The 11,417-nt window shown below is 40.6% G+C and overlaps 1 protein-coding gene across 4 annotated transcripts in view; it reads right to left on the bottom strand.

Moving 5' to 3' along the window:
• Nucleotides 1-8,879, bottom strand: part of hmgcs1 (3-hydroxy-3-methylglutaryl-CoA synthase 1 (soluble)) — a 15,262-nt gene extending 6,383 nt beyond the window's left edge. For 2 of the 4 annotated variants that reach the window (XM_014144703.2, XM_014144707.2), the window contains exons 1-5: nt 8,766-8,879; nt 5,446-5,903; nt 5,056-5,181; nt 3,644-3,808; nt 2,541-2,709 (exon numbers count right to left, since the gene is read on the bottom strand). In XM_014144703.2, coding sequence (XP_014000178.1) covers nt 2,541-2,709; nt 3,644-3,808; nt 5,056-5,181; nt 5,446-5,903; nt 8,766-8,803 — 956 coding nt within the window. In that variant the 5' untranslated portion in view covers nt 8,804-8,879. The other 2 variants (XM_014144712.1, XM_014144710.2) reach the window with 2 other exon arrangements.
• Nucleotides 8,880-11,417: the final 2,538 nt, after the last annotated feature.

Raw genomic sequence — 11,417 nt, 5'->3', positions numbered from 1 at the left:
ACCCCTTGACTTTTTCCACATTTTGTTAGGTTAGTCTTATTCTAAAATCGATTAAATCTTCTTTTTTTTTCATCAATCTACACACAAGACTCCATGACAAAGCAAAAACAGGTTTTTAGATTTTTTTTGCAAATTTATAAAAAAAATTGAACTGAAATATCACATTTACATAAGTGTTCAGACCCTTTACTCAGTACTTTGTTGAAGCAGCTTTGGCAGCAATTACAGCCTCGAGTCTTCTTGGGTATGACGCTACAAGCTTGGCACACCTGTATTTGGGAAGTTTCTCCCATTCTTCTCTCTCAAGCTCTGTCAGGTTGGATGGGGAGCGTTGCTGCACAGCTATTTTCAGTTCTCTCCAGAGATGTTCGATCGGGTTCAAGTCCGGGCTCTGGCTGGGCCACTCAAGGACATTCAGAGACTTGTTCTGAAGCCACTCCTGCGTTGTCTTGGCTGTGTGCTTAGGGTCGTTGTCCTGTTGGAAGGTGAACCTTCACCCCAGTCTGAGGTCCTGAGCACTTTCATCAAGGATCTCTTTGTATTTTGCTCCGTTCATCTTTGCCTCGATCCTGACTAGTCTCCCAGTCCCTGCTGCTGAAAAACATCCCCACACCATGATGCTGCCACCTCCATGCTTCACCGTAGGGATGGTGCCAGGTTTCCTCCTGCAATCTTGGTTTCATCAGACCAGAGAATCTTGTTTCTCATGGTCTGAGTCTTTAGGTGCCTTTTGACAAACTCCAAGCGGTCATGTGCGTTTTACTGAGGAGTGGCTTCCATCTGGCCACTCTACCATAAAAGGCCTGAAGGTTCTCCCATCTCCACAGAGGAACTCTAGAGCTCTATCAGAGTGACAATCGGGTTCTTGGTCACCTCCCTGACCAAGGCCCTTCTCCCCCGATTGCTCAGTTTGGCCAGGTGGCCAGCTCTTGGAAGAGTCTTGATGGTTCCAAACCTCTTCCATTTAAGAATGATGGAGGCCACTGTGTTCTTGGGGACCTTCAATGCTGCAGACATTTTTTGGTAACCTTCCAGATCTGTGCCTTCGACACAATCCTGTCTCAGAGCTCTACGGACAATTCCTTCGACTTCATGGCTTGGTTTTTGTTCTGACATACACTGTTAACTGTGGGACCTTTATAAAGACAGGTGTGTGCCTTTCCAAATCATGTCCAATCAATTGAATTTACCGCAGGTGGACTCCAATCAAGTTGTAGAAACAACTCAAAGATGATCAATGGAAACAAGATACACCTGAGTTCAATTTTGAGTCTCATAGCAAACGGTCTGAATACTTATGTAAATAATTATTATTATTTTTTTTTTTTATAGATTTGCAAAATTTCTTAACCTGTTTTCCATTGTCATTATGGGGTATTTTGTGTAGATTGCTGAGGATTTTTTATTTTTTTTAAATCTTTTTTAGATTAAGGCTTTAACGTAACAAAATGTGGAAAGTCAGGGATCTGAATACTTTCGAAAGGCACTGTATTATAGAGCCGTTTACATGCTGTTCTGGGGACAAACGGGAACAGCATCGCACTTGAGATTTTTCATGCTCTCACCTTTGTTGTTGTAATTGTAACGTCCTTATTATGTAATTGGTCTTTTTTTGCTGCATTTTTGTGAAGCAGGGCTCTCTGGAACTTCCCTATGTAAATAAAGGTTCAATAATATTTTATATATGTATTCCAACCAGGAGTTATGGTAATCTTGGTTGGATTATGTTTGGAGGATCGTAATTACTTGGCTGGGGTAGGCCGTCATTATAAAATAAGAATTTGTTCTAAACCTCATAAGGATTGGACCCTTTTTACAATTTCCGCCTAAAATGACATACCCAAATCTAACTACCTGTAGCTCAAGACCTGAAACAAGGATATGCATATTCTTGATACCGTTTGAAAGGAAACGCTTTGAAGTTTGTGGAAATATTAAATTAATGTAGGAGAATATAACACATTAGATCTGGTAAAAGATAATACAAACAAAAAACGTGTTTTTTTCCCCCCCATCATCTGTTTGGCCACTAGATGGCAGTGTATGTGCAAAGTTTTAGACAGTCAATGAACCATTGCATTTCTGTTCAAAATGTTGTATCAAGACTGCCCAAATGTGCCTAATTGGTTTATTAATACATTTTCAAGTTCATAACTGTACTCTCCTCAAACAATAGCATGGCATTATTTCACTGTAATAGCTACTGTAAATTGGACAGTGCAGTTAGATTAAAAATAATTTAAGCTTTCTGCCCATATCAGATATGTCTATGTCCTGGGAAATGTTCTTGTTACTTACAACCTCATGCTAATCACATTAGCCTACATTAGCTTAACCGTCCCGCGGACACACACACACACACACACACTAATCCTGTAGTTTTTTTTTAACTGACTTGCCTAGTTGAAGGTTAAATATATATATATTTTTTTTAATTGTAGATGTGTGTGGGAATAATATATCTATGATAATTTATGACCAATCAAAAGGTAGTGAACTACGTAGCTAATAAGTTGCAAGCCTGACGGTGGAGTTCTAACCTGAAAGCCTCCAGGCCACTGAATGGTCCAGTCTCTGTGTTGGGCCTGGGGTGGTTGAGGAAGTCACTGAGCACCAGACGGGCTAAGGACTTCTGCACCAGCTTGCAGTAGGGAGAGTGGAACACCATGTAGCCAAAGTCCTCCAGGCTAAAACGCTTGTCCACACCCTCTGTGTAGAACATAGGACATGTTTTGAGCCAAACTGACAGGTGTAGCAGGAAAGCCAAGACCATCATCAAGGACCTCAGCCACCCGAGCCATGGCCTGTTCACCCTGCTTCAATCACTCAGACGCGGGCAGTATTTGAGCATCGTGGCAAAAACTGTAAGACTGGCCAATAGCTTCTACCACCAGACCATCAGGCTGCTGAACAGCCACCACTAGTCACCTAGCTGCTCCCCCTGTCCCCCGCAACCCTGTGCATGTAACTAATAAACTCATCTAAAACAAAATACACAGTTTTACTCAGATGGTCAATGATAAAACCGAACATACTGGGGTCAAATACTACAGTATAAAATACTTTTAAATACTCAAGCTATCTCAGGAACAACAGAAACAATGGACTAGTCCCAAACAATAAACTAAGTCAGCACACCTGGAATACACATATTGGAAGTATTTGAAAGTATTATGCATAATGTATTTGACCCAGGTCTGCTAGAAAGGCCGTACCAAGATTTCAATCAAGCTCATGGTTGCATAAGTTCCATATTGATATTGGGAAAAAATACAAGCTTTGGTTAGAATGGTCTCTGATACTACAGAGGTGGGTGATACAAGGACAAAGTATTCAGGATCACTGTCCAATCTTGTACCTAACCTAACTACCCTCTGCGATGACATTAGCAACAGGCTACTTTCACTAAACCCATTTCAGGCCGCAGTGGAAATGAACTTTAGTTAACTACTTAAGACTATAAAGGGAACTATAGTCCTGGCCTAAGCCCACTTTACCTACTTAGGATTTAGCCTAAAGTGTTTGAATTAACCAAGGCCTGTTGAAAAGGTATGGTGGATGCATTGAAATGAACAATTTTGTTATCAATTTTTAAACAAGCAAAGCGCATCTTACAAAATGTACAAATGCTAATTTCTCTCACCTTTTTGCCACTGTGCATGGATCTTGTTGCGATAGACAGAGTAACAGCGATCTAACGCGCTGAGGTAGCACTCGATAGACAGCTTTCCGTCCACCACAGGATATTCTGACGCCATATCTGGCTTGTAGAAGTCGTAGGCGTGCTGCATGTGTGTACCCCGCAGACCTGCAAGGGCAAACATGACGCACCATTTTATTCCATGTGTAACTCTGTGTTGTTGTTTTTGCTGCCCTGCTTTGCTTTGTCTTGGCCAGGTTGCAGTTGTAAATGAGAACTTGTTCTCAACTAGCCTACCTGGTTCAATAAAGGTAAAATAAAAAATAATTCACCCATTGTACAGCAGGGTTGGTGTCAATCCCAATTCAATTCTAGTCAATTCACAAAGTAAACCAAATTCCAATTCCACAGTTTCCTCATTGAAAAGCATTGAAAGGAATTGGAATTTCAGCAGCAGTGTAAAGTACTTTTAAGTACTACTTACGTTGTTTTTTGGGGTATCTGTACTTTACTTTTTATATTTTTGACAACTTTTACTCCACTACATTCCTAAAGAAAATAATGTACTTTTTACTCCATACATTTTCTCTGACACCCAAAAGTACTCATTATGCTTAGCAGGACAGGAAACTTGTCTAATTCATGCACTTATCAAGTGAACATCCCTGGTCATCTCTACTGCCTCTGATCTGGCAGACTAACTAAACACAAATGCTTAGTTTGTAAATGATGTCCGAGTGTTGAACTGTGCCCCTGGCTATCTGTAAATTAAAAATTAAAAAATGTAATTGTGCTATCTGGTTTGCGTAATATAAGAAATTTTTAATTATTTATACTTTTACTTTTTATACTTAAGTACATTTAAAACCAAATACTTTTTTTTACTTTTACTCAAGTAGTATTTTACTGGGTGACTTTCACTTTTACTTGAGTCATTTTCTTTTAAAAGGTATCTTTACCTAAGTATGAAAATGTGGTACTTTTTCCATCACTGAATTTCAGTGTACTTCCCGAATTGACTGGAATTGTTTTGGAATTGACCCCAACCAGGTTGTACAGCATCACATGTATTCAGCCAGACACTGGATGAATGGCTGGCTATCTATGAAATGGAAACGTACTTGCGGTGTCTTTGACGCATGGCTTGTTGAAATGTAAACAAAGCTGTGTATTCATCAGTAAGATGAGCAGTGAGTGATTGTGTGTGTGTGTGTGTATGTATGTATGTATGTGTGTGTACACGCTTGTGTGTTAATACAATAGGTCTGAGGTGTACTATTGAACTGACATTGACCTGAATGACATTAACAAACAACAACAGAGGAACTGTGTCTATAATAAACAGGCTGGGGGGAGTCATGCTTCAGTCATTGTGTTAACATCAACTATTTACACACAGTAGGATATTGACCTACCTCTGTCAAAAGCCAGTGGGGCATTGGGCCCTACCAACATGGCTATCGCACCGGCTCCCCCTGTCGGCCGGGCACTTCCTGTGGCGTAAACTGCAATGTCTCCTGCCACCACCAGGGCATAACGACCTGCAGGGCAGAAAGAGACGTCAGTAAGCAGACAGGTAACACAAATACTGAATATTCTTTATGAATAACAGATGATTTCTTCTCTCATTATGGTCTAAGTCTAAGGTAGGTCCATTTAGAGGCAGTGTGTCAGACTTAAGAAATACACCTGTGTGTTTTTCAGTCAAATATTTGACTAAAATAGACAGTCACACACAGTCAAACACACCAGACTTGGGAAGGTCAACAAAACGATGACACAATGTTAAAAACAACGCCTCTCACCGTCCCAGGAGCTAGACTCCACCCAGTTGACGGCGTTGAAGAGGGCGGCGGTGCCCCCATAGCAAGCGTTGGTCGTGTCAATCCCCTCCACGTCCGTGTTGCCCGATTCCTCGAACAGCTGCATCACCACCGTCTTCACCGACTTGGACTTGTCGATAATGGTCTCAGTGCCCACCTCCAGACGGCCCACCTGGTCGTAGGAGAGGCCATTCCTTTCCATCAGCCGCTGGACCACCGTCAGGCAGAGGGAGTTGATGTCCTCGCAGTCCGAGCAGAAGCCCATACGCGCCTGGCCCAGGCCCACCGTGTACTTGCCGGCCGACACGCCGTCAAACTGCTCCAGCTCAGCCTGGTCCACGTACTGTGACGGGAAGTAGATCTCCAGGGCGATGACGCCCACATCTTTGGGCCACGTGGCCTCGCCGTTGGCTGGGGCTGATCCAGGCATTCTGTATGAGCTGGTTGGGAGAGAGAGAAGACAAGGATGAAGAGAGGTTTTAGAGAGATGTCAATATGGGGAGATTTATTCATGGTGGAATGTGAGGTCAATAGGTTGATAAGGGCTGAGAATTAAGTGTAACAGAGTAGTTCACGTCGTTATCCAGACCAGGGGGCGCGAACCAGGGACGTTCTGCACAAAGACACTTAGCAGTCTAACCAATCGCTCCAACAAAACCAATCAGAATGGCATTCTGAAGCTGGTATCAAAAGGTGCATAATATTTCAAACATACATACTTTTGGTAGAAGTAAATCAACTGGGAAAATGGCAGCTTGCATAACACCTGTTCTGAGTGTTCTCCCAGTGTGTTGAAGCTTGCTAGCAAATATTGGCTTCCTTGCTAAATGAACACACAAGCCCGTTGGCAACACACGCACGGCGATGTTGGACGGAGTGGAGACGCTAGCTAGCTACTACGAGAATAGGAGAAGGATAAAAGGTATTGGAGTAGAGGAATATGGAAGGTGGATGGACGAACTTGAATCTGGCCCAGCGGTGGCAGGTCATGTAATAGTGGAAGCGGATGAAATGTTTGTTTCTGTTGGCGTGAGTGAAGTTGGTAAGAATGGGGCGGCAGGGTAGCCTAGTCGTTAGAGCGTTGGACTAGTAACCGAAAGGTTGCAAGATCGAATCCCTGAGCTGACAAGTTAAAAATCTGTTGTTCTGCCCCTGAACAAGGCAGTTAACCCACTGTTCCTAGGCCGTCATTGAAAATAAGAGTTTGTTCTTAACTGACTTGCCTAGTTAAATAAAAGAAAAAAAGAATGACCGGATGATGATATTAAACAACAATGGAGCTAAAAGAGCACAAGTTGGAAATTAACACCAGTTTCTGGTTGGATTATGTTTCATGAATAAGGATGTTTATTTGGGACTCGATTTGACCACAGTCGGACGAAAGAACGGACGGACCAGCTTATTTGGGAGACCCGTTCGCGGTTACTAAGATGGTGACAGACTAATTTGGGAAAGGTGGAGTCGGGTCACAGTGACCAAGAGCGGTATCATAGTGATTACATGTGTATCGAAAGAGCAAGAGGAAAAAGCTTTGTGGCTCTTTAAACTTTCAGAACAAATTCGTATTCACAATGACGGCCTACCATTTTGCTTTATATAAGGAATTTGAAAGGATTTATACTTTTGATACTTAAGTATATTTCAGAAATTACATTTACTTTTGATACTTAAGTATATTTAAAACCAAATACTTTTAGAATTTTACTCAAGTAGTATTTTACTGAGTGACTTTTACTTGAGTAATGTTCTGTTAAGGTATCTTTACTTTTACTCAAGTATGACAATTGGGTATTTTTTCCAGCACTGTGGAAGATACTCCCCCTTCTCAGGTTAGAGCCTGTGTAGGGATCTGAATAGACATTTTAAACTGACTGAAGGATTACATTGGTTTGTGGGGGAAGTCTGAAAAACATACCAGCCTTCTTCTTATTATAATTTGTATTTTTGGACTACATCCCAAAAGGTGCATTGACGCCACCTACTGGGTGGGGTGAAAACTGAGCGACTTTAACGCAGAAAAAAGGTAATAGGGGAAGTGTTGATCATCTGGGAAGCAAACAATGTGATCAGCAGATGTCTTGCAGTAGTGAGTAATCGCGCAAGTATGGTTTACGCGTTACTATTAACTCTATCGTCTCCTTTTTCGTGATTTTTTAGCTAGCTAACGTTAACTGGCTAATAAAAATCCAAGAAAGAGAGTTGGATTGGAAGCTAGCTAGCTAATGTTAGCTCTGCAAGTCCATGGTTGGTCTGCCATCAAGTGTGTCAGAACGACAATATAGTGGAAGAGGATAGCCATAACAGGGCTAACTACAGCTACAATCTCTACATGCCATGTAATCCAATTCTAGCTGATGACAGCTAGCTAGCTACTTAGGAAATTCGATTACTAGCTATGGCAAAAAGATGTCCGTTCACATAATCAGGCGTCGAGGACATTCACAAAACCATCGACGATAGGTATCATCTTACCTTACAATCATAGGATAATGACAAGATGTCTGTTTGCTGTCCTTTGAGGCGAGCTAACCAGATCATAAGGTCAGAACTCGATGTGACCACAGTCGGACGAAAGAACGGACGGACCAGCTTCCGTTTCGAATTCTCTGAACAACCGTTCGACGTAGAACGTTACAATGTAGCACGCTAGTTCCTCTCGTCTACCACGTTTGTTACTTTGTAATAACAGTGGTACTTTGTAAAAGGGCATCACCTGGCAGCACGATATGCATCCAAGATTAGATTTAGGATCTATTCTACTAATACCATAAAATAATTTGCAACTTAATTCAGCACCCACGGCAATCTAACTTGGAGCAAAATTGATATGCACCTAAATGAATAGTCGTATAGGCTAATAATGTGGATCAACGTTTCTTAGGCTATATCAATTTACATTACCTTATCAATTTTGACTGCAAAGTAAACAGAATACTGATGATTTATCCATCACAGACAGAACACTCCGTTGACCATCTTGACCCTTGTGTACAGAAGCCTAACTTTTATCGTCACCTAATTTAAAATAAGATATTCCATAAAACCAAAAATTGGTGTAGCCTATTTAATTGGTATAATTACTTTTACAGTAGCCTGTACCGCTATAGCCCAGTATACCATCGTGTGGATTGGAGAAAGGCAATCCCGTAATCAATCCGTGTACTCACCTTGAAAAAGTAAGTGGTCTATCACTTAAATTATATAACCAGCCAAACTTTAGTCCCTTCACACTTTCTTGGTAGTAACTGATGACTTCAACATGCAAAACATCAATCCATTTATATATGATGAGTGTACTGTACCTGTGAACGACACCCCGTTTTCCAAGTGCCGAATACATGTCCAATCATAACAGAGATCCAAAGTTCTGAAGTTTCGGCATTGCCCACCCCTTTACGTTTCCCGACCAATCCACGAGAGGTAAAGAGAGACCATGCGCCGCAGCAGTCGAAGCGGTTCAATGGGGTGAGTGAATGACGGTGTATGGTGAGAGAGTACGAGCCAATCAGGGAGCACGTCTGACTGCTGGCGAGGTAGTCAGAGACCTCCAGGCTCGAATCCGCGAGGAAGCTGAAGTGTCTCCTTGACGACCAGGGGCTGGGTATTCACGTGCATGGTATTGGTGGATCTCCTCATCCTGCCATTGATCATGAACTTTCCTATTTTCTTTCTTGCTTTAAAAGGAACACTTATACAACCGATTATTGTTTGGCCGGTGTAGGCCGTCATTGTAAATAAGAATGTGTTCCTAACTGCCTTGCCTAGTTAAATAAAAGGTAAAGAATATATTTGGGAAAAATGAAGTAAAAATATACACCATGTGCTTGGTGGCTAGGCTACTGAGATTTTTCCTATAATAAACCCAACAGTCAGAATAAAATATAATCATGATATTGTAAAATAATAATAATATTCTATTCAATATGTTGGAAGAATAGGCTAACTTTATTTTTCCTAAAGGGGACTTTGGCATATCTGGGAGATTTTGTTGGTAAAAATTGCTTCCAAATTCAGTCAAAACTGAGTCCTTATTTAGGCCAAGGTCAAAGAGCAGTATATATTTATTGGTCCTATCTCACCCAGCAAGTGTTCAATGTCCTGACCCAACCAACAACTTTGTTTCTCAAGTAAAGTACTCAAGCAACCAGTGCATAAAATATTTCATAGCTTGAAGTTTTTCTTGTATGTTGGGACAGTGTTTTGACTGCATGGTGCATTTTAAGATGACAGTTTACAATGCATGTCTTTGAAAATGATTCTATAGTATGGCTTGCTCTCTGTGAGGGTGCCATTGCTCTCGCAGTGGGAAATAGTAACATACTGTAAGTGAACCCAGTGTACTTGATCATCATTTTCTCTGAAACCAAACCAGTGACAGTTAACCAGGTGGTGTCACTCATATGCTTTACCGCAATGAGAGAGCTAGGTTTTTGTAGATAAAGAAAAGCTCTGATTGTGTGCTTTTAGTAGCCTATTGATCATGTTAAAACTAAAAACCAATAAAGCTTGACATCTTTTAGTAAATGTTGGTTGCACATAACAATAAGTCTTAGGTTTTTAGATGTTAGTGAGTTAAATTGTAGTTACATCTTTGTTTTTATGTTTTTCTGATTGGATCTTATGCTACTTTTTCAAGGATGCATATTTATCCTCTTTAATGTTTACACATTTATCAAAGAATAACTAACGAGTAACAACCCTCCCTTTTAATGTTCATATTGTTTAAGTATCTATATGTAACAGGGTTAGAAAATGTCCCTGTTCAGTGGATTTCACACAAAATGTATTGTTTTTCATATGGTAAGAGTAACCTCTATTGGTATAATGTGATACTGCACTTCTGTGGTTACATCATGATTTTTGCAATCTCCAGGGCCCAATTTTCAAAAAGGTACCTGCAGGATTTCCCCAATAGGATAGGATTAAATGTTAGAATCTGTTTTTTCAAAACTGAAGAATGTGATTAGGATTCTCCGGATAGGGATAAGGATTTGGTCATCCAATCTCACCTTTAAAATCAGGATTAAATGTTGTTTTTGCTTTTTTCAAAACTCAAAAAAGGTAGTGATTAGGATAGTTTTGATCCACTGGAAGGGTGGATTCAGGGTGGCACTACAACCTAGAAATTTCTATGTAATGAAAGTGAGCATCTGAAAACCAAAGGTTCATTATATTAAATTGACTGCAGTATATGTATGTGGTAAATTGTTATTGAAAAGTGTCAAATACTTATAAGTGATATGCAGGCTCTATTATTTTCAATCAATGTATCTTTATTCATGTACAGTAGTTTACTCATCTGTTTCCCTTTGACAGTGTAGCAGTAGTAGCACAGCCTGTCCAGTAGATGGCAAGGTGTAGGCCTGTTCAAAGCACTGAAAATCCGGATTCTGTGATATCTGGATCAGAATGATCCTAACCGATTGTTTTCTTAAAAACCGTCTCAAACAAAGCCAGACTGATCTGATCCTGGATAGCATAGAAGAGAATTACAGAATCCGCATCATTCTGATCCAAATACAAAGTTTTGAAAAACGAAATGTTGTAACATAACTTGCCCAGTTATATAGAGACCTATCCAAATGTGGATTGTAATTTCATGCAATTCTGGACATTGGCCCAAGGGCCCAGTTTTTCAATTTTGAAATTTGGTTGTGCATCAGCTATTTTTCTCTTGTTATGTCAGTCACTGACAGGACACTCAATTAACCCATGTCAGCAAACAATTTTTAGATTGGTAAATTAGTCTAGCCAGCTATCATGATTGAATTACCGACTGGGGGGCCCCACTGATTTTGTTAGTCACTCTCATTCAGTGTAAAAACGACTAGTTGGAGCTTGTCTGACCGGTTGGCTGTGAATGCCCTCACCCACTACTCAATGCTGATAGTTAAGATTCTGACTCATTATAGCCTGTACTCAATGCTTATAGTGAGTCAGAATCTTAACTACAC

Source organism: Salmo salar, chromosome ssa01 (assembly GCF_905237065.1).
Source record: "Salmo salar chromosome ssa01, Ssal_v3.1, whole genome shotgun sequence".
NCBI lineage: Eukaryota > Metazoa > Chordata > Actinopteri > Salmoniformes > Salmonidae > Salmo > Salmo salar.
The sequence above is the reverse complement of the archived record's forward strand: the minus strand, read 5'-3'. Positions and strand labels throughout refer to the sequence as shown.